At 52.2% G+C, this 23193-nt stretch overlaps 1 protein-coding gene across 7 annotated transcripts; it reads left to right on the top strand.

Annotated features, from left to right (window-relative positions):
* The first annotated feature begins 12291 nt into the window (after positions 1–12291).
* On the top strand, positions 12292–22878 carry GNL3L (G protein nucleolar 3 like). Of its 7 annotated transcripts, none has more exons than XM_006031984.3 (17): positions 12292–12418; positions 12522–12553; positions 13028–13081; positions 13163–13200; positions 13357–13458; positions 13567–13683; positions 14051–14134; positions 14775–14910; positions 15121–15224; positions 15663–15804; positions 16337–16424; positions 16759–16930; positions 17864–18006; positions 18364–18500; positions 19485–19594; positions 22356–22527; positions 22667–22878. In XM_006031984.3, exons 1-17 carry the CDS (start codon positions 12300–12302, stop codon positions 22717–22719), a joined length of 1803 nt encoding a protein of 600 aa, XP_006032046.2. In that variant the 5' UTR covers positions 12292–12299; the 3' UTR covers positions 22720–22878. The 7 variants fall into 7 exon arrangements, with proteins under 7 accessions (XP_006032046.2, XP_006032045.2, XP_006032048.2 ...); XM_006031983.3 differs by having other exon boundaries at positions 12293–12418; positions 15660–15804; XM_006031986.3 differs by having other exon boundaries at positions 12293–12422; positions 12532–12553; positions 15660–15804.
* Positions 22879–23193: the final 315 nt, after the last annotated feature.

Genomic DNA, 23193 nt, shown 5'->3' with positions numbered 1-23193 from the left:
ACTGGACACAGTACTCCAGCTGTGGCCTGACCAGTGTCGCGTAGAGGGGGAGGATCACCTCCTTGGCCCTACTTGAGATGCACCTGTGGATGCACGATAAGGTCTGGTTAGCCCTGCCGACCGTGACCTCGCATTGTCGGCCCATGTTCATCTTGGAGTCAGTGATGACTCCAAGATCCCTTTCTGCCTCCGTGCTCTCAAGAAGGGAGTTTCCCATCTTATAAGTGTGCTGCTGGTTACTACTGCCCAAGTGCAGCAACCTGCACTTGTCAGTGTTGAAACGCATCCTGTTTTTGTTAGCCCACCCTTGCAACCTATCCAGGTCTTTCTGCAGTCTTTCCCTCCCTACTAGTGTGCCCACCTCACCCCAAATTTTGGTATCATCAGCAAATTTGAACAGGCTTCTTTTCACCCCGTCGTCCAAATCGCTAATAAAGAAATTGAACAGTGCGGGCCCAAGGACTGAGCCCCAGGGGACTCCGCTGCCCACTTCCCCCCAGGCCGAATATGACCTGTCCACCACCACCACCCTCTGAGTACGACCCTTCAACCAATTTGCAATCCATCTGACTGTGTAGGCATCGATGCCACAGTCGCCTAGTTTTTTAATGAGGATGGGGTGATCGACAGTGTTAAAGGCCTTGCTGAAGTCCAGAAAGACTACATCCACGGCGACACCTGCATCCAATGCTTTTGTGACCTGATTGTAAAAGGCAATCAGGTTGGTCTGGCATGACCTGCCCCTAATGAAACGGTGCTGGTTGCCCTTGAGCATCATCCCCGATGCTGGCCCATCACAGATGTGCTCCTTGATGATCTTCTCAAAGAGTTTCCCCAGGATTGAGGTAAGACTGATGAGCCTATAGTTGCCCGGGTCCTCCCTCCTCCCTTTTTTAAAGATGGGGACCACATTGGCCATCTTCCAATCATCTGGAACCTGGCCTGAGCACCACGAGCGCTTGCAAAGCCATGCCAAGGGCCCTGCAATAACCCCTGCTAGCTCCCTCAACACCCTGGGGTGGAGAGCATCTGGACCTGCTGACCTGAACACATCCAGCCCCTCCAGAAGCACTCTAACCCGATCCTCCTCAACCTTAGATCTTGAGGTGTTCCCCTCGAGTCCGTCTTGAAACACAGTGGGGGAGTCCCGTTCCCTGCACAAGGAAATGGAGGTGAAGAATTTGTTAAAGAATTCAAAATGGCATTTCCCTTGGGATGGATTTAAACATAAATCCACCAATTTTATCACATGGTCTTCACAAACAAATCCAAGACCGTGGTCTACAACACATGCTTCTAAATTAACAGCCTTCCAAGTATTATTTTCTTGGTAGGCCCAATTACTGTGATTCATAGGCTATAAAACTGAGCCATTCACATTTACTCCCAATTGGATATACTTATAAACGCTGAGCCTGTGCAGTAGTTGTCACATATGCCACAACAACATTTTGTGCAACATCTAGAGTTAAATTTACCAATTTCTACCAATTTTGCAAATTTCGCTCTTCTTGGGTTGGCATTGTCCCAAACTATCTTGTTATTTTACCAAATAAAATTCCTGTTTTCACCTTCTCTAATCAAATTCATCATAAGGTCTGCATCCAGGTTTGAGTTTGAATGCAGTTTAATGCTAGGGATATGTTGCTCTCCAAGGTCCCCAAAGCATCTGCTAATATTTGCGTGCCATTTTCTTCTAGTTGTTCCCATTCAGGAAGTAGCATGGTAGCAAAAAGATGGCTTGTTCTTAATGCTGTTGTGAGCATGACAAGTCATCTTAGCATCGTCTCTCCTCTGTACTCAGCTGCCATGACTTAGATTGAAAGAAAATGAAGGAGATCAGTGGCTTAAGGCTAGTGATCAATAAATGCCACCCAGATGGAACTTGCTCACTGTGAGTTTATTTTCTCAAAAATAAAGCAGCTTCAGATCAATAGCCTAATTACTCCATTAGCAAAGTACTTCTGAGCTGCAGGACATAACTCAACATCAAATACTTTACAGATACTATTTAGCGCTGAGCATTCCAAGCACTGATTGTCTCATTAATGAGGCGCGTTCCCCGCAACTCTCACCTCCACCAATGAGGCTGAAGTTGGTTCCGTATTCCCAGTTCCTTATTCCCAGTTCCCTATTCCTTATTCCCAGTTCCCTATTCCTTATTCCCGGTTCCTTTTTTAAAGCTAATCTAGACCTAATAAAAACTTGTTATTAATGAATTCCACATCCTAAAGAAAGAGAATTTCATTAGCTAGGCATATGTACTAATTAATATGTAAAATAAAATTCCATATCAAGTACAGAGCCCTAAGTGAAGGTCAGATTAGGATGGGATTATAGGGCAAAATACTTCTTGGGCCACCCAAATTTCATGGTGATGCCACTGGAGAACTGTCCCAAAGAAACCCTGACTACAGTCCCACCCAGCCCAAAGCACAGTTTGGCTGTGCCAGGCTGCCAACTAACAGTCCCCATGCCTACTGTACTAAATTTAATCGCTTGAATAAGGAACTATCTTTCAGGATGGGATTATGGCTAGAAATTCTGCTTGGGCCACCCATCATAATACCTCTGTGCCACCAGGGGACTGTCCTGGACATTTGTGACCAGAGATTTACCCAGCCCAAACTGCAGTTTGGCCATGCCAGGCTGACAAGAGACAGCACCCCAGCTGCTGTGCTAAATACATGGAACTGAATAAGGAACTGGATTTTGGACTGGGATTATACCAACAAATCCTTCTTGGTCCACCCCAGATCATGTCTCTGTGCCACCGGGGGACACTTCTGGACATCCCTGACCAGAGATTTGCCCTCCCTAAAATGCAGTTTGGCCGTGCCAGGGTGTCAACTAACAGTACCCCAGCCACTGTGCTAAGTATATGGAACCGAATAAGGAACTGGATTATGGGCTGAGATTATACCCAGAAATCCTCCTTGGGCCACCCCAGAATGCACCTCTGTGGCACCGGGATACTCTCCTGTACATCTCTGACTAGAGACTTGCCCGGCCCAAAACACGGTTTACCTGCGCCAGGGTGCCAAAGACAGCACCCTTGCCCCTGTGCTAGATTAATGGACCTGAATAAGGAATTGGATTTTGGGCAGGGATTATACCCAGAAATACTTCCTGGGCCAGGCCACACCATACCTCTGTGGCACCAGGGGACACTCCTGGACATATATGACCAGAGACTTGCCTGGCCCAAAACATGGTTTAGCCGTGCCAGATTGCCAATTGACACCACCCCCCAGACACTATGCTAAATCTATGGATTTGAATAAGGAACTGGTTTGTGGGCTGAGATTATGCCCAGAAATACTTCTTGGGCCACCCCGGACCACACCTCTGTGCCACCGGGGGACTGTCCTGGACATCTCTGATCAGAGATTTGCCCGGCCCAAAGCACTGTTTGGCCTTGCCAGGCTTACAACAGCTAGCACCCCAGTCGCTGTGCTAAATACATTGAACCGATTAAGGAACTGGAATTTGGACTGGGATTATACCCAGAAATCCTCTTGGGTCACCCCATGTTGTGCCTCTGTGGCACTGGGGAACTCTCCTGGACATCTCTGACCACAGACTTGCCAGGCCTAAAGCATGGTTTGGCCATACCAGGCTGCAAACTGACGCCACCCCCTTAGACACTGTGCTAAGTATCTGGATTTGAATAAGGAACTGGAATTTGGGCTGGGACTATAGCTAGAAATCGTTCTTGGGCCACCCCAGACCACATCTGCGTGCCACCAGAGGATGCTTCTGGACATCTCTGATGAGAGACTTGCTTGGCCCAAGGTGCGGTTTGGCTGTGCCAAGCTGCCAAATGACAGCACCCCAGGCACTGTGCTAAGTATCTGGACTCAAATAAGGAACTGGATTTTGGGCTTGGATTATACACAGAAATCCTTCTTGGACCACCCCACGCTGTGCCTTTGTGGCACTGAGGGCCACTCCTGGACATCTCTGACCACAGACTTCCCTTGCCCAAAGTGTGGTTTGGCTGTGCCAGCCTTCCTACTGTAAGCAGCCCAGCACAGTGCAAAGTATATAGATCTGAATAAGGAACTGGATTTTGGGCTGGGATTTTAGCTGGAAATCCATCTTGGGCCGCCCCAGAACACATCTCTGTGCCACCGGGGGACTCTCGTGGACATCTCTGACTAGAGATCTGCCCAGCCCAAAACGCAGTTTGGCCATGCCAGACTGCTCACTGACAGCACCCAAGCCACTGTGCTAAGTGTATGGAGCTGAATAAGGAACTGGATTCTGGGCTGGGATTATACCCAGAAATCTTTCTTGGGCCACCCCAAATCACATCTCTGTGCCTTGGGGGGACGCCTCTGGACATCCCTAAATAGAGACTTGCCTGGCCCAAAGCGCGGTTTGGCCATGCCAGGCTGCCAACAGACACTAACCCAGCTGCTGTGCTAAATATATAGAACTGAATAAAGAACTGGATTTTGGTCTGGGATTATACCCACAAATCCTTCTTGGACCACCCTGAAACACGCCTCTGTGCCACCGGGGGATGCTTCTGGACACCTCTGAATAGAGACTTGCCTGGCCCAAAGCATGGTTTATCCACACCAGGCTACACACTGACACCACCCCCCAGACGCTGTGCTAAATATGTGGACCCGAATAAGGAACTGGATTCTGGGCTGGGATTATACCCAGAAATCCTTCTTGGGCCACCCCAGACCACGTCTCTCTGCCACGGGGGGACACTCCTGGGTCTCCGTACCTCCGCCCTCCTCCCCCCTCCCCATCATTCTTGACAGGTAATTTGCTAGTACACCCCCCCTCCACCACTTCCGGCCCAACCCCACTCCCCGTCTCCCTCCCACCACTTCAGTCTGGTCCCACTCCAACCTCCTCCCCACCACTTCAGGTCCGACCCCGCTCCCCTCCTTCCCCCCACAGCTACTTTGGGTCTGCCTGGCCCGTGTCCATCTGCCTGCCTCCCTTCCCCTCCTTTCCTCCCATCTCCCTGTCCCTGCTGGTTGTCTGGGGGGCATCCAGGACAGGTGTCCATCATGATATCCCATTGGCCCTCAGGCAGGAAGATGGGGGGCAGCCCAGCTGCTCAGATGACTGGGGCACATCCCCACCGCCAAAATTCCCCAGCAGCAGTGCAAATTTGGGCCCACACAGCATCTGCCGCCCAGCCAATTGCCATCCGCCCTTTTGGGGGTGCATGCGCAGCTGGCTAGAAGCATTACGGACAGACATTCCGACAGACAGCCAGACTAAGCCTTTTATTATGTTAATGGATATGGGAGCTGCAGTTAGCAGCATGGCATGAAGAAACAGTGCTCTGGGCTGGGCAAGACTCTGGTCAGGGATGTCCAGGGGAATCCATCAGTGCCACAGAGGCATGGCGTGGGGTGGCCAAGAAGGATTTCCATTTCTAATCCGAGCCCAAAGAGTTCCCTATTCAATCCATTGTCCTTAGTACAGTTGCTGAGGGGCGGGGTACTCTGAGTTGACAGCGCAGCAGAGCCAAACCGCGCTTTGGACCTGACAATACTCTGGTCGGGGATGGCTGGGAGAATTGCCCAGTGCCACAGAGTCATAGAGTGGGGTGACCCAACAAGGACTTCCATCTCTAATCCCAGCCCAAAAAACAGTTCCTTATTTGAGCCATTATACTCAATTATATTATATTATTCGAGTGCATTGGCTGGGGGGTTGTCAGATAGCAGCTGGGCACAGCCAAACCACCTTTTAGGCCAGGCAAGTCTCTGGTCAAAGATGTCCATGAGAGTCCTCCGGGGGCACAGAGGTATGCCATGGGGTGGCCCAAGAAGGATTTCTAGTTATAATCCTAGCCCAAAAGCCTATTCCTTATTCGGGTCCATATATTTAGCACAGTGGCTGGGGTGCTGTCAGTTAGCACCCTGGCATGGCCAAACCGCCTTTTGGACTGGGCAAGTTTCTTCTCAGAGATGTCCAGGAGAGTTCCCTGGTAGCATAGAGATAAATTAAGGAGTAAAGGATTTCTAAATATAACCCCAGCCCCAAAACCAATTCCTTATTCAAGCCAATGCATTTTGTACAGTGGGAATGGGGGGCTGTCAGTTGTCAGCCGGGCACCGCCAAGCTGCGCTTTGGGCCAGGCAAGATTCTGGTTAGAGGTGTCCAGGAGAGTGCCCCAGTGCTGCAGAGTCATGGCATGGGGTGGCCTAAGAAGCATTTCCATCTCTAATCCCAGCCTACCAACCAATTCCTAATTCAAGACCATGTACTTAGCACTGTGGCTGGGGTGCTGTCTGTTGGCAGCCTGGCATGGCCAAACTGCACTTTGGGCCGGGCAAATCTCTGGTCAGAGATGTCCAGAAGTGTCCCCTGGTGGCACAGAGACATGATCTGGGGTGGTCCAAGAAGGATTTCTGGGTATAATCCCAGGCCAAAATCCAGGTCCTTATTTGGTTCCAGATACTTAGCACAGTTCTTTGGGGGGTGGTGTCTGTTGGCAGCCTGGCACAGCCAAACCATGCTTTAGGCCGGGCAAGTCTCTGGTCAGAGATGTGCAGGAGAGTCCCCTGGTGGCACAGAGATGTGTTCTGGGGTGGCCCAAGACTATAATCCCAGCTATAATCCCAGCCCAAAACCAGTTCCTTATTCGGATCCATATACTTTGCACTGTGCTGGGCTGCTTACAGTAGGAAGGCTGGTACAGCCAAACCGCGTTTTGGGGTGTCACAACCAAATTAAGTACTGCCCATGCCACAAGCAAGAAATATATTAATCAAAAACAGTTTTAGTCTGCACTAGGTTAACTAAGAGTTAACTAACAAGAAGATAGTAACAGTTTTTTTGCTGCGCATGTCAAAAAGAAATTTATAACTGCGACACCAACATGAAATAGAACTTAGCCTTCTGTGCTGTACATAAATCATTATAATTGGTCAAAGAAAACAAGGAGTAACCCTATGATAACACCCTAGCGAAGACAGCTAGATAATTGGCGATTCTAATTAAATTTATGACGTGGCGAAAAACAATTGGCTATCATACAAACAAAACCCTGCTGCATTTCCGCCAAAGTCGAAGACAACTCTGTCCGCACCTTGGAGTAAATCTGACAATTCGATCAGTTGTCAGCGTCTTCCCGCCGCGACCTCCCTGGTGTACCCTTGACCCGCATGCCCGATAAGCCTGAACCCGCCGACTGCCGGCCTGTATATATGTCTGCAGACCGAACAAACAAACTCTAAGCTGTAACTAAGTATATCTGACCTCTGTCTTTCACCACCTTGACGGCATGAGTAAATAATCTTGCTTTACAACCGATAAGTGCCCACCTAATTAATTCCACTCCATGCGTCACAAGTACCCGCCTGACGGACCCTGAACTGCCCGGGTGGGAGTCAGGGAGAGCTGCTGGCCAGCTGCCCTGGGTCCCGACATGGGGCAGGCAAGTCTGTGGTCAGAGATGTCCAGGAGAGTCCCTTGGTGGCACAGAGATGAAGTCTGGGGTGGCCTACGAAGGACTGCTGGGTATAATCCCTTCTTAAAATCCAGGTCCTTATTCAGTTCCAGATACTTAGCACAGTAGCCTGGGTGCTGTCAGTTGGCAGCCTGGCACGGCCAAACCATGCTTTAGGCCAGGCAACACTCTGGTCAGATGCATCCAGTAGAGTCCCCTGGTCATGCAGAGGTATTTTGATGGGTGGCCCAAGCAGATTTTCTAGCCATAATCCCAACCCAAAAGCCACTTCCTTATTTGGGTGCATATATTTAGCACAGTGTCTGAGTGGTGGTGTCAGTTGGCAGTCTGGCATGGCCAAACCACGCTTTAAACCGGGCAAGTCTCATCAGAGATATACAGGAGAGTCCCCTGGTGCCACAGAGGTGCATTCTGGGGTGGCCCAAGGAGGATTTCTGGGTATAATCTCAGCCCATAATCCAGTTCCTTATTCGGTTCCATATACTTAGCACAGTGGCTGGGGTACTGTTAGTTGACACCCTGGCACGGCCAAACTGCATTTTGGGGAGGGCAAATCTCTGGTCAGGGATGTCCAGAAGTGTCCCCCGGTGGCACAGAGACATGTTCTGGGGTGACCCAAGAAGGATTTGTTGGTATAATCCCAGTCCAAAATCCAGTTCCTTATTCAGTTCCATGTATTTAGCACAGCAGCTGGGGTGCTGTCTCTTGTCAGCCTGGCATGGCCAAACTGCAGTTTGGGCTGTGTAAATCTCTGGTCACAGATGTCCAGGACAGTCCCCTGGTGGCACAGAGGTATTATGATGGGTGGCCCAAGCAGAATTTCTAGCCATGATCCCAGCCTGAAAGATGGTTCCTTATTCAAACCATTATACTTAGTACAGTGGGTATGGGGACTGTTAGTTGGCAGCCTGGCATGGCCAAACCATGCTTTAGGCCAGGCGGGACTGTGGTCAGGGTTCTTTGAAACAGTTCTCCAGTGATATCACCATGAAATTTGGGGTGGCCCAGGAAGTATTTTTCCCCATAATCCCATCCTAATCTGACCTTCATTTATGGCTCTGTACTTGATGTGGAATATTATTTTACATGTTAATTAGTACATATGCATAGCTAATTAAAATTCTCTTTCTTTAGGATATGGAATTCATTAATAACAAGTTTTTATTGGATCTAGGTTAGCTTTGGAAAAGAAACCAGGAACCAGAAATAAGAAACAGGGAATAAGGAACCAACTTCAACTTCATCCTCCGCCGCTTATCAGGAGAGGTCCTAGCTGTTCCTTGGTTTCTTACATTGCCACTTTTGGAACTGCGACCACTCTGGGGGTCGGAGTCTGGCGTGGGCTCCTTCTGCCAGCCCAAAGTCTTGGGGTCCCTATCGCTGCTTAGGGTTTCCCCTGCCATGCTGTTCCGCCCAGCCCGTTCTTCCTTCAGTCACCAGAGCTGCTGGAGTTATAAGGTACGGGGCTTGCCTGGCATGTCTCACACTTGGATCCCGAGGTCCTGGTGTCCCTCTGCAGTCCTCAAGCGAGCCTTTTGTCTTTTCTTTCTCTGTCTGGGGCTTTGGCTGCTCCTCATTGTCCTCTCATGCCCGAAGGCAAAGAGTCTCTCCCCAATGCTGGCTTTTATGCCGGTTTTGGGGGACTAATCACCCGATCCTCTCTCGGGTGTGTAAATTCCTTCACCTGGCAAGGTTCATCTGCAGGTCAACCTTGCCTGACTTTGCCTAAGTAACAGGGCTCCTGCCTGAATTACAGCTGTCAATGAGGATTTTAATGGAACTGTCAAGGTTCCAAGCTTTGTTTCAATACTATGTATTTTGTTAGCGAAAGTCTCCTCATTTACAGTGTTTATAATTCCCAAACCTGTTCCAGATCCTTCAAGGACTGTTCCCAGAATATCATGCTTCTGTTTTCTTTGGGGATTCAGATGCCATTTAGCCATTCACACTTTCCATCCTTCCTCTAATGGTCCTACCACATTTGCAGCATTTAAATTTAAAACAATTATTTCTCTATGATAATTTTGGTTCTACTAACACTTCCTGTTCTAGATGTTGTTTCACTATATACACTCCTAGCGGTTGATTTTGAGGTTTTGGGATGTATTGGAGAGGGACAATAACTTCACAAGGTCCCTCACAATGGACTATCCAATTTCCACTGAGGTTTTTATTAAGTGTGATGTGCCATTATACCTCTCACCTCCACTGGGGCCACACTAGACATTGTTCTGGAATCCCACAAGTTAGTTTCCTCTCTTTTGGTATTAGGGGAAATAATTCTGCTATTACACATGGCAGTACTATCTTGTTGTTTCCCATCTGGTTGTATAAGACTCATGGGGACACTTTCTGGCAATCATTTTCCCGCTATCACTTCTGCTTTAATTTTGACTTCATTCCCTTCCTGTGCATTAGTTTGCCAATTAAGAAGCCAACAATTGGGATCAAGTTTATGTCAACTACCTGCCTGATAATACTTCCATATACATCCTCCCAGTGGTTCTACCCACAAAACCATTGCCACTTTCCCATCTATTTCATAGAATCATAGAAGTAGGGTAGGAAGGGACCTTGTAGATCTTCAAGTCCGACCCCCTGCCTGGGCAGGAGGGAAACTGGGCTCAAGTGACCCCAGCCAGGTAGGCATCGAGCTGCTTCTTAAAGACCCCCAGGGTAGGAGCCAGCACCACTTCCCTTGGAAGTCGGTTCCAGATCCTAGCCACCCTAACTGTGAAGTAGTTCTTACGGATGTCTAATCTAACCCTACTCTCCAACAACTTGTGGCCGTTATTCCTTGTTATCCCGGGGGACGCTAGGGGAAACAAAGTCTCCCCCAAACCCTTCTGGTCCCCCCTAGTGAGTTTATAGACGGTCACAAGGTCCCCCCTCAGCCTTCTCTTGTGAAGGCTGAACAGGTTCAGGTCCTGTAGCCTCTCATTGTAGGGTCTGCCCTGCTGTCCCCGGATCATGCGGGTGGCCCTCCTCTGGACCCTCTCAATGTTGTCCACATCCCTCTTGAAGTGGGGTGCCCAGAACTGGACACAGTACTCCAGCTGTGGCCTGACCAGTGTCGCGTAGAGGGGGAGGGTCACCTCCTTGGCCCTACTTGAGATGCACCTGTGGAGGCACGATAGGGTCCGGTTAGCCCTGCTGACCGTGACCTCGCATTGTCGGCCTATGTTCATCTTGGAGTCAGTGATGACTCCAAGATCCCTTTCAATGATGACTCCAAGATCCCCTTTACTTGTTCTATAGGGATCCGTTGTTCCTGCAAAGTTTTATTTCCTACATATGGATCTGAAGCAATAACCCCACTTTTAACCTCTATAGGCCATATCCATATAAAATGGGTACTATTATTTTGTAACACAAAAGTTGTTTTACTGTCTTCATCACTGGTTTCAATGGCTTCCTTTTCTTCACCATCAACTGAAACATTCCATTTCCATTTGTAGTGGTACCTCATAACCAGGCCTTTGCGATTAATAAATTGAGACCATTCTTCTAGAAGACAGACAGGGCCTATTATTATACATATTCTTAACATCCACTTCATCTTACAACTGATCTCTTTCACACCAACACAAAAGAATCCAAAATGATAACAACACAATACAACAAATAACAATCAATACTGTGTCTTTTTCCTCTTGATCACTTTCATGGGTTGGAGCGTTGAAAAACATCCTGCAAAACAAAACATAAGGGAGCTCAACCCCAAATGGGTTAATTATATAAGTGATATAAATCATTGCCCCTTCGATTTCTTTAACTGTGATGAATGGTACCATTTCTGGATTTTGTTGTCTTTTTAAATTTCCAGCTGGTATACAGTGGGACTTGCTTTATTTATACTAGGTACTGGTCCAGACCATATGGGGACTAATGCTCCTTGCTTCTCATGTGTTGTGTGATACATCACTTTATTGCCTACTTGCCACTCTTGAGGGTGTAACATAGGACCTAATTGCTTGTCCATTTTCTGATGGGTAAGCTTGAGTGCTATTGCAATTTGCCGATGAGTTTCAGAAGTGGCCTGCATCAATTTCTGCATCCATTTATCTGTAAGCACTCAAGGCTGCAGCTCATCAGGAGGCTCCCCTTCTAGCCACCATTGTTTGGGCAATCTAATTTTCCTGCCTGTCACAGCCTCATGAGGAGTATAGCCATGTGATGCTATTGATCCTCTGAGTGTAATTAGAACCAAAGGTAATTTCTCATCCCAATTCCTTTTCTGTTGTTCTATCACCTTTTTTTGAGGCTAACTTTAAAGTTCTGCTAGTTCTTTCCATTAGACCTGAACTTTGTGGATGTCCTGCAATATGTAAACCTTGTTTAATTCCTAAAGCTTGACATACTCCCTTGGTTATTTCTCCCACAAAGTCGGGACCTTGATCTGAATCAATTCCTTTTGGTACTCCATAATGTGACAATACCTGTTCTACTAGTACTTTTGCAGTAGTTAATGCATCATTTCTCCGTGTGGGAATGGCTTCTACCCACTTAGTAAATGCATCTACAATTACCAAACAATATTTGTTACCCCTTGTGCTTCTAGGCAATTTGATGTAATCAATCTGCAACCGACTCCAGGGGCCGTTAATCCTTTGATGTCCAACCGGTTCTTTGATTGCTTTAGTATCTGTATTATTAGCAGCACAAAGCAAACAGTTATACACACATGTTGCATGCTCCCGTGTTGCGGCACCTTGGTGGCTGCAACCTCATGCCTGCAGGGTGACAGGCAGTAGAAGGAAGAAGTGAAACAGGCTGGTAATAAGACTAGCGCATGCGCAGGCTAGGAGTGCGTAAACGGGAAAGGTGCATGCGCAGTCTAAGAGAGATGAGCGGAAAAAAATGCTTGCCCTCCAAGCCACGCCCACATTCAGATAGAGAAAGCAGCCCGGAATTGATGTGTCATAGGAAAGTCACGTGGGTAGTAGCTGAGCTGCAAGGAGCAAGGCAGGTAAAGGGAGATGAATTGGTGGGTAAGGGGCGGTGCTGGAGGGGGAGCGGGGAGTTGTGAGGACAAAGCTGGGGCTAACACCCCCCCACCCTTGTATAGGGGACAGCAGGGGCTGACCTGGAGTGACAAAGGTAGGAAGAAAACCCAGGCTTCCAACCCCCCCCTGCTCTCACTCCCCCCAGCCCCCACTCCTCCACCAGGGGACCCAATATGCCCCCTATTCTAACTCATTTGCCCCTATTGCTCTCCCATAGTGGAGGGGGAACACAGGCATCTGGGTCTCAGGCTCCCATCAAATTCTAGTCCTGTCCCTCAGTGGGGAGGGAACCCAGGCATCCGGGCTTCCAGCCTTCCGTCAGACCCCACTGCTTTGCCCCAGACTATGTCGAGAATCCAGGTGTGAGGGTTCTCAGTTCTGACCCCACTACCCCAGAGCTGGGAGAGAACTCAAGTGTCAGGGCTCCCCGTTCCCTTCTGCTCTGAACCCCAGAGTGGAAAGAAAACCCAGGCATCTGGGCTCCCAGCTCCCCCCACCTACCTCCTTGAGAGGTAGAGAACCCAAGTGTATGGGGCTCTTGTCCCACCTGCTGTTTTCTGTCTTCCAGACTGCACCCAGCTGAGACAACACAGGACCAGTAACACCACCATGACCTGGCCCAGTAGGTACCATAGGGGAGGGGTGACCCTAATCTTGACCCTTGATCCCTATGAACCTTCTAATCCTTTGCTCCACCCCACAGAGCGGAGAACAGCAAGGACCCGGCTTACTGCTGCCAAGGTGGTGGAGGGGGACTGGGGGCTGGGGGCCCAATTCTTGCATCCTCTGGGTGGGGTTTGGAGGCTGAGAACTGGGGGATCTGAGAGCCCAGACACCTGGGTTCTATCCCCTGGCATGGGGGATGGGGGAGTGGGCATGACTAACTCATCCCCACAGAAGAAGGACACAAAGGCTCATGGGAAAAAGGATCCAGGTGTCCCCCAGTTCTCCTGCTTCAAGGAGCAGACCAAGAGGGAGGCAGAGCTGAGAAGGAACAGGGTAAGTGGGGACAGAGGACTCTAGATGCCTGTGTTTTCTGGGAGGGAAGTGGGGCTTGGGGTTAGAGCAGAGAGACTAACAGCCCAGATGCCTGGGTTCTCTCCACAGGCAGAGGAGGTCTGGGAGCGGCAGCGCCAGGCACGGGAGCAGGAGACCCAGCGGCACCGGAGCCTGGAGGCCCTTCAGAATGATGCCCTCCGGCGCCAGAGAAACTTTGAGCACCAGGTCAGCTGTGGACACCTGGATCCCACCCAGATCTGGGAGGGCAGTGGGGGCTGGAAGTCTGGATTATTTCCCAGCCCTGAGAGGGGGGTAGGGGTCAGGGGGTCAGAACAGGGGCCCAGACACCTGGGTTTTCTGGGAGGGAAGTGGGTGCTGGTGGGTTACAACAGCAGGGGCCTAGACACCTGGGTTCTTTTCCAGCCCTAGGAGGGGAATCGGGGCTTGTGGGCTGGGGTAGCCTGAGACCCTGGACTCCTGGACTCTCTCCCAGGTTTGGGAGCCATGTGGGTTATAAAGGGCAGGGAGTGGGGTCTAGGAGCCTGGATGCCTGGCTTTTCCCCTTCCCTATCTCACTCCCTTTCCCCTTAAGGAGGTCAGACAGCTCACACTGGAGGGGCCTGAGTACACCGAGAAGGACGCCTCCCTCAAGGCATACTACCGGGAGTTTCGGAAGGTCAGTACCACACTAAGCAGGGCTGGGTCTGATTGGGCTCTAGATGGGAGACCAATCCCTAGATGCTAAGCATGGTTGGGCCTTGGATGAGAGTGATATTCCATGGTTGCTAAGCAGGGCTGGGCCTGGTCAGGCCCTGGATGGGAGACCCCATGTTGTTAGGTAGGGTCAGGCTTAATTGAACCCAGGATGGGCCCTGGTTGAGAAACTGGGGTGTCCAGATCTGGGAGCCCAGACCCCTGGGTTCTTTCCTAGCCCTAGGTGGGTTACAGCTGGTAGAGCCTGGGATTCAGGGCTCCTGGGCTCTTCCCCAGGTTTGGGAGCTACATGGGTTACAAGGGGTAGGGGGTGGGGTCTAGGAGCTTGGATGTCTGGCTTTTCCCCTTCCATCCAGCTAACCCCAGATGCTAAGTAAGGCTGGGCCTGGTTGGGCCCTGGATGGGAGACTAATTCCTACTGCTAAGGAGGGCTAGGCTTAGTCAGGTCCTGGGATGACAGACCAATATCCCCAGCCATTAAGCAGGGCCAGGCCAGGTCAGGCCCTGGGTGAGAGACCCCAGCCCCTAGTTGCTAAGCAGGGCTGGGCCTGGTTAGGTCCTGAAGAGGAGATCCTGGCTGACCTGGGCTATGTTCAGTACAGGTGGTGGAGGCAGCAGATGTCATCCTGGAGGTGCTGGATGCTCGAGACCCCCTGGGCTGCCGCTGCTCCCTGGTGGAGGAGACAGTGCTACAGGCTGGAGCCATGAAGCGCCTTGTTCTTGTGCTCAACAAGATTGGTACGGGCTCTCCTGGATGCCTAGGTTCACTGGGAGTGGGGTGGAAGGTGAGAGAAGTGGGGGCTAGGAGCCTGGGTGCTTGGGTTCTTTGAGGCAGGAGTGAGAGTGTAGGGGACTGGAGCTCAGATGCCTGGATTCTTTGTGGGGGTCTGGGAGCCCAGACACTTGGGTTCTCTCCCACTTTAACTCTTCATGCTTCTTTCCTCACAGACCTGGTGCCCAGGGAGGTGGTGGCTAAGTGGCTACAGTACCTGCGCAACGAGTTCCCCACTGTCGCCTTCAAGGCTTGCACCCAGCAGCAGAGCAGGAACTTGGTGAGGGGGAGGGAGCTGCCTGGACATCTGGGTTCTCTCCCTGGTTCTGGTAGGTGGGAGCCCAGACTTCTGGGTTCTCCCCAACCATGGATTTGCAGTGGGGTGTGGATGGGGTCCAGATACCTGGGTTCTCCCCTCAGCTTTAGGGAGAGTGCCAATGCCCAGATGACTTCCCTCCTTGACTCTGGGAGGGATTATGTGGGGATCTGGACACCTGGGTTCTTCCCCCAGCTCTAGGGAGGGGTGGGGAATAGAAACCCAGATGCCTGGGTTCCCCTCTTCCCCACCTCCATCTCCAGTTTGAGGGTAGCTGTGGGGTCTAGCTGCTCAGGGACCTAGGTTCCCTGCCCCCAGTTCTAGGGTAGGGGCAGGCTCTGGACACCTGGGTCCCCTGATCACCTGCATCTCTGCCCACCCCCCACTCCCCCTACACAGCAGCAGAGCTGGGTGCCGGTGGCCAAGGCCTCAGTAGAACTGCTGGCCAGCGGGGGCTGCGTGGGAGCTGACTGCCTCCTCCACATGCTGGGGGGCTACAGCCGCAGCCAGGGTCTTGCAGCCACCATCACCGTGGGCGTTGTGGGTGAGTTGCCTGGGTTCTCGGAACAATAGAGGGCTATAGCAGGGGGAGCCCAGATACCTGGGTTCTCTGGGAGGGATGGAGGATTAGAGTAAAGCGAGCTCGGATGTGTGGGTTGTCTGGGAAGAGTGGGGGTAGGGATGGGGGGAGCTGGGATTTTCTAGGTTATCTGGGAAGGATAGAGAATTATAGCAGGGGCAGCCCAGACACCTAGGCTTTCTCAGGATGGTGGAGGGGGGAAGGTTAGAGCAGGGGATGGCTGGAAGCCTGAACCCCTGGGTGCTTGTGGGGCAGGGGGAGAGGGAAGTGGGCCTCAGACACCTGGGGTCCCTGAGTGAAATGGTGGGCTCTGGTGGGTTAGAGCAGGGGGAGCATGGACACCTGGGCTCTCAGTTGGGGTGGGGGCCTGGTACATTAAATCAGAGGGAGCCTGGATGCCTGGGTTCTCAGTGTAGGGAGTAGACTCCAATGGGTTAGACAAGGGACAGGTTGGGGGCCTGGACATCTAGGTCCCATCCCCTCCCTCTCCTCCCAGGCTTCCCCAATGTAGGCAAGAGCAGCCTTATCAACAGCCTGAAGCGGGGCCGGGCCTGCAGTGTGGGGGCCACCCCTGGTGTCACCAAGTAAGAGAGACACCCCCCCCCCCCGGGTCTCATGCTGCTGCTCCTCCACCATGGGAGTCTGGATGCAAGGGTTCCTCCGCCAGCTTTTGCACTGCTGCTTTTCTGTGGTGGGAGCCGGATGCCTAGGTTCCCAGCTCTCATGCTTCCCCTTCACTATGGGGGCCTGGATACCTGGGTTCTCCTCAACCTCTCGTACAGCCCCTTTTCCTCTGTGGGAGTCTGAATGCCTGGGTTCCCTCAGATCTCGCACTGCTTCCTCACGGTGAGAGCCTGGATGCCTGGGACCACCCCACCCCAGGTGTAATATAGCCTGTTCTCCTCCCCACCCCCCCAGGTGCCTACAGATGGTACAGCTAGACAAGCACGTGAGACTACTAGACTGTCCGGGGCTGGTGCTTGCTGGGGCTGGGACAGGATCTGTGTTGCGCCATTGCCTCCCCCTCGAGCGTCTCCAAGACCCTGTGACCCCTGTGATGGCCATCTTGCGGCGCTGTGCCAAGGAGCAGGTGACCTGGGGGGAGGGGCAGTTGCTAAGGGGCCTTGGGGTGGGTGGTTGCCATAGGGCAATTGCCAAGGGAGCCCCTTATGGGAAAATTTCCATGTGTGGGGTAGTTGCTGAAGGCCCCTGGGGAGGGTGGTTGTTATGGGGTGATTGTTAAGGTCCCTTGGAGAAAGGAGGGTGGTTGCTATAGGGTTGGTTGCCAAGTGCTTTGCGGGGGGGGGGAGGGGAGGCGGCTGGTTGCTATGGGAGCTCCCCAGGGTGGGGGCAAATGGATGGTTGCTAAGGGAGGCCTACTGGGGCCAGGGTGATTGCTATGGGGTGTGGTTGCTAAGAGAGCCTGCATGGGGGGTTGGGCACTTAATGGTTACTAAGGAGCCTTGGAGAAGAGCAAGATGGCCTATAGGGTAGTTACTAAGGGAGGCCCTTGGGGGAGGGGATATGGGATGGTTGCTAAGATCCAGGCTGATAGCTAAAGGAACACCCATTGGTAGGATCCTCAGTGGGGCAGTGCCCAATATGATACCTCCCAAGATGGTGGCAAACATGGGGGTCACCATGATGTCTGCAGCTGCCAATGCTGAAGCTTCAGGGAGGGAGGGTGGGAGCCACCATCTTGGGAGACACCAAAGCTGAGGTCTCGGGGAAGGCAAGAGGTGCTGCCTTGGGGGAGGTGCCAAATGGATGTCTCCACAATACCAGCAGCTGCCATCTTCAGAGACCCTATCGCCAAGGCCTTGTGGAGAGCAGGGCCATCATCTTGGGAGCTACCAAGGCCTCGGTGAAAGTGGGAGCTGCCATCTTGGGAGCAGCCCACACCCAAGCTTGGCAGTACCTGGGTGCCCTGGCTGAGGCCATGGCCCAAGATGCTTGCCCTCCCAAATGAGAGGGGGTCTAAATGGGCCCTGGGGGGACCCTCTACCTATTTCTTCCCACACAGATAATGGAGCACTATGGGGTCCCCACCTATCATGACACCATGGAGTTTCTGGCCCACCTGGCCCGGCGGCAGGGGAAACTGAGGAAGGGTGGGCTACCTGATCATGAGAAGGCTGCCAGAGCTGTGCTAAATGACTGGACAAGGCGAGGATGGGGAGGGGGAGTGGGGGGAGGAACACTGGCTGCCGGGGGGGTGGTGGAAAATAGGGCTCTTTTTGGCTGATGCCATTGCCCAGCTGACCTACCCTAGAGCTGGTTGCATCTTTATCTCCCAAGGAGCCCTATTCTGTTGTGGGGTGGGTTCTTCAATGCTTTTCTCCAGTGAGGCAGAAGATGAGGCAAGGGGGTATCTCACATGACATTCTCCAGCCTCTCCACCCCAGATCTGGTCACATCTTGGCTCTAAAAGAGTCCTATCCTGGGTGTTGTTATATGCTCCTTCCTGGGGTGGGTTGAAGGATGAGGCAGGGATCCCAGCTGACCCTTCTCCCTTCCCCACAGTGGGAAGATCAGCTACTTCACACACCCCCCGGAGACCCATATGCTGCCCACCCACATCAGTGCTGAGATAGTTACAGAGATGGGAAAGGCCTTTGACTTTGAGGCACTGGAGCAGGGCAATGAGGAGGCACTGGCCAGTAAGTGGGGTCCTTGGGGGTGCTCCCTGTCTACCTGCCTGGCTCTAACTCATCTCTCCTAGCACAGGGAGAGAACCCAGGTGTCCAGGCTCCCAGCCCCCACCCCTGCTCTAACCCCCAGGCTCTGTTCTCTTTTCAAAGCAAGAAGAGAAGCCAAGGGTTTCAGCTCCAAGCCTCTCTCTGTCCTAGCTCCCACTCCCTTCCCATGTCTGCAGAAATAAATCTAGATGTCCGGGCTCCTAGCCCCCACCCCTGCTCTAACCACCAGTCTCTGTTTCTCTCTCAGAGCAAGCAGAGAACACAGTCACCTGAGCTCCCAGTTTCCTCCAGACTAACTCATTAGATCCTGTTTGCCTCCTATAGCTCCCAGCCCTTTGTTACTGCAACCTATCAGCCTCCACTCCTCTCTCAATTATAGAAAGAACCCAAGTGGCCAGGCTACCAGTTCCCTCCATATTAATCCATCGAACTCTCAGTCCTACTTCATAGCTGGGAAGGAACTTGGGTATCCAAGCCCACAATTGTCTTCATGCTAACCCACCAAACCCTGTTTTCCTCCATAGCTGGAAGACAACCCAGATGTCTGGGCTCCTGACCCCTTACTGCTATGGCCCACTGGCATCCTCTCAGTTACTGGTTCTAAGTCGCCACTCTCGCCTCCCCATCCCCAACTGTAGAAAGAACCCAGCCTACCCTCTGCTCTGACCCACCATACTCCACTGCCTTTGCTTAACTGGGGAAAGAACCATGTGTCTGGGCTCCCAACCGCTTACTATTGCAACTTATCAGCCCCCTCTCCCCTCCCAAAGTTGGGGAGAGAACCCAGGCATCTGGGCTCCCTTGCTGACATCTGCCAAGACCCCACTTCCCTCCCAGAGGAGGGGGGAGCCCAGATGCCTGGGTTCTCCAGTTCCCCCATTTCCAGAGCCTCGGAAATAACCCAGGCATCTGGGGCAGACTCACAGCACCACTCTCTCTCTGCAGCTCTCCCCTTGGCTCCTGGGGGCATTGGCCTGGCCCCAGAGACCACCATGGAAATGGAGAAGGAAGAGGAAGGAGAGCCAGAATGTATGGAGGAATACCAGGAGCTGAAGGTAGGCTGAGAAGAAGGGGTGAGACCACCCCTTTAAGCCCCACCCCTTCCCCACTGACATTCCATTTACACGAGCTCACCATGCTCCTCTCTGTTTCCATCACCACTTGGATTCAGGTGGGCAAGTAGGTGGAGCTTCTCCATGAGTCCCTCCCTTTGGCTCATTTTCTTGCCAAGCCCCTCTTGCTGTCATCTGATCTGTGCTCTACAAAAAGGGTGGAGTCGCAAGCAAGTCCCTCCCCCTTTCCAGTCAGGTTCCAATGAAGCCTACTCGGCTCTCACCATCCTTTTCTCCAGTGTGAGCCCTATTCTCACTTGCATATCGAGCCCCTTCTTATGTAGCCAGAGCTGTCCCTGGGAGAGGGGGTGGGGGGCGTGGAGTGGCAAGTGGCTGGAGCTGGCAGCATGGGGCGATGATGGAGCCGGCAGTCTGTGGCAGCCATGGTGGGGCTTGAGGCGATCGCCCTGATTTGCCCCCTCCCCAAACAGGGACAACCCTATATGCAGCCTTTCAAGAAGGGGCAGGACCATCCTCTGCCCAGTCTTCTTCCCCACCAGTATCCAGTGGAAGTCTTTCCCTGTTAGCTTATCTGTATGCTAAGCCCCTCATCCCTATGGATCTGGGTTTTCCATTTACTGCATTTTTCCATGGCAAAACATAGATTTTTCTCTCTCTAAGGAGAAAAATGTGGGAAATAGTGGGTTTTCCCTTGCAGGCTAGCAGAGTTTCAGCCTGCAGGACTGGGGAGAGCAGAAGGATGGTCAGGCAGGGGGTACATAAGCAGCACTGGTAGGGTCCATAGGGTTTTGGGTGGGGACTGAGGAGCAATGGCATGGGCAGGGACCAAGCACTGGCATAGCAGAGCTGCTCAGTGCCACAAAGTGGGGGTGGGGAATGGGACAGCCACAGCTGGACCTCTATCCTAGTGAGCGAAGGGGTAGGGAGACCTGATTTTCCATGATAAAAACCCAAAATCAAACACCAAAATTTACAGCTATTTAGAGTTTATTATAGTGACTGAAGCACTGATAGGCAGGCTTCCAGATTGCTTTAAAATTGTAAATATATCATTGCAACATAGTATTCAATTGATACCTCTATATAGTGGCATTTTATTTTAATGGCAAAAAGCCCACAGATTTTTGGGAGGTTTTAATCATAACTTCTCTGATTTTTAAACAGAGAAAACCAGGATCCTAACTCATCAGGGATCCTGGTAATCCCCGATTTAAAAAAAAAAAAAAAAAAAATCACGTTCTCCAGTTAAAGCCTCAAATCTGTGACTAAAATTAAAGAGTCCCCCCCAGCCCTGCACATGCAGGCAGACACGCCCCACCCCTGCTGGGGGTGGGGTGTCTCTCTCTGTGCCTGCTCCCAGGAGTGGGTCCAGGGGACGAGGGCAGCAGTGCCCCTCTTCAGGCCGCACACATGCACCACCTGGCCAGACACGAGGGGGTGGGTTCACACGTGGCAGCCACTACTGCCCCACATTGCTGTGCCCTGTGCTGCTTTGCTGCGGCTGGTTGCACGTGACTCTGCGGGCAAGTGGCACAGCAGTGCCAGTGCAGGGCGGTGGCAACCGCTGCGTGCAAGCTCCCTCCCGTCATTGCATGCCCACACAAGGGCACCATCGCCTGGCTGGCAGGATTGGGGGGAGGGGGGGGAAAAAGGGTTTCACATGTGGCAGCTGCCACCACCCCGTGCTGCTGCTGCTGCGCTGCTTGCCTGCAGAGCTGCAGTGGCAGGCATGGCTGTGGGGTGGGGTGGTGGTGGCTGCTGCGTACAAGCCTCCCCCCACCCAATCCATCCAGCTGGGCGGCATGCATGGCCCGCAGAGGGGTACTGACAGTGGGAGGGGCTCAACCAGCCACGGCAAAGCACTGTGGGGTGCAGCAGTGGTGGCAGCGGGTCAGGGCCATCCCCCTCCCTTCCGGCAGGGCGGCATGTGTGGCCCTCAAAGGGACACAGCTGCCTTTACCCCCCCTAGCCCTGCTCCTGGGAGTGGGCACAGAGACCCATACCTCCTCCCATTTCTCAATCTGGCTCAGCTCCCAGCCAGCTGTCCCCCATGCCCCACTTACCTTACAGGCTCCAGGAACAAACAGTGACCATGATCCAAGCCTTGATGAGTGCGAGCCTGAGGCTCCACCCTTCCCCCTTTCCTAACCCCTCCTGACAGGGCTGGGGGTTTCCCTGCCCTTCTTGTAAAGACCTCTGCAGACTGGAACTCTGCCAGACTGCAGAGCTCTTTGCAAAAATCAGGAAGTCCCCAGGTTTCTCTGCTAAAAGGTAAAATCCATTTTCTCCGTGATAAAAATGGGAAATCTGTGGTTTTCTGGGTTTTTTGTGGGAAATGGAAAACCCAGATCCCTGGTCAGCACCCAGCTCCTACTGGAAGGAGCAGAACCCTTAGATACACCTTTTTCTCCCACTCATATCCAATGGAGAGACTCCCTCTTAAATCATTTGCATGCTAAGCCCCTTCCTTAATCACCTGGTACAAGAACTAGAGATTATCTGGGCCAAAGTGGGCAGGGCTTTGCTTAAGCTCCACCCCCACTTTCCACCAGTAGCCAATGGAAGGCTCCTCTCAATTTATTTGCAAGTTGTATCCTTTTCCCTGTTAAATCCCATCTCCTCCTTCTAACCCAGTTCAATGACAGGGTGAATGGGCAAGGCCTCTGAGCTCCACCCCCTCCTTCCCATGTGAGAACCTTCCCCCAAGCTCATTTCCATGACAAGCCCCTCCTTCCCCCCCTAGCTCTGCCCCATGACTGTGGAGCTGCAAGCCAAAGTGAAGGCACGAGTGACAGCTGCCAGCCCTAGGCCCCATGGCCCCAGCCTGCCTGACATCGCTGCCCTCGACCCCCTCTTCCAGGGGCAGGGCCTCTGCGCAGCCAGCAGGAGGCGTAAGCAGCAGCAGAAGAGAGCAGGTAGGGGTCTCTTACCAACCCCCTCCCCATTTAACCCTATGCCTCTTCTAGCCTTAGGGAGGGAGCCCAGGTGTCCAGGGCACTTCTTTTCCTCTCCACTTAACCCCATAACTTGTCTTCTTTCTTCCCCCCCCCCCAGAGAAAATTGCTACTAGGCTCTCCACCACTCTCACAGCTGCCATGGACTTCTGAATGGATGAGGGAAGGAAGTTGCATTCCCTGTCTCCCACCACAAGAACTGGACTGGGGACATGAGCCCCCACTGCAGGAGCAGGAGGGTGCAATAGAGTTATCCCAATGAGCTTTGCTAAGAAGGTTTTTATTCATTAAAACTGTTAGACTTGCATCAAAGGAGGCTATCACATGGGCAAGGGAACCCTGCTCCAATGCTTGTTCTTCCCCAAGCATTCATACTCGCCCTCTTGGATAGGAACTCCAGGCACCTGCACTCCCCCTGCCCATTACCACAGTAGACCTCACTCCCATCTTAATCCTGAAAAGAGGAATTAGGCTTCTCCCCCTTTTCTCCCAAAACATTCACCCTAGCCCCCCCACACCCATTCTAGCACTAGCTGAGGAACCCAAGTGTTGGTTCTTGCTCCTGTCACTAACGCACAACCTCACCCCAGCCTAATACTGGAGAAGGAACCCAGGCATCTGGGGTCC

This window comes from Alligator sinensis, unplaced genomic scaffold, assembly GCF_000455745.1.
Source record: "Alligator sinensis unplaced genomic scaffold, ASM45574v1 scaffold137_1, whole genome shotgun sequence".
In the NCBI taxonomy this organism is placed as follows: Eukaryota; Metazoa; Chordata; order Crocodylia; family Alligatoridae; genus Alligator; species Alligator sinensis.
Note: the sequence above shows the minus strand (reverse complement) of the source record. Positions and strands in the feature narration are given on the sequence as shown.

Excerpts from the sequence above, each read along its gene's own strand:
- GNL3L (XM_006031983.3), top strand. The coding sequence starts at position 12,300 with ATGAGCGGAAAAAAATGCTTGCCCTCCAAGCCACGCCCACATTCAGAT. Across the intron at positions 12,419-12,521 it reads GCTGAGCTGCAAGGAGCAAG|GGGACAGCAGGGGCTGACCT; the intron begins GCAGGTAAAGGG and ends ACCCTTGTATAG. Across the intron at positions 16,425-16,758 it reads GCCACCCCTGGTGTCACCAA|GTGCCTACAGATGGTACAGC; the intron begins GTAAGAGAGACA and ends CCACCCCCCCAG.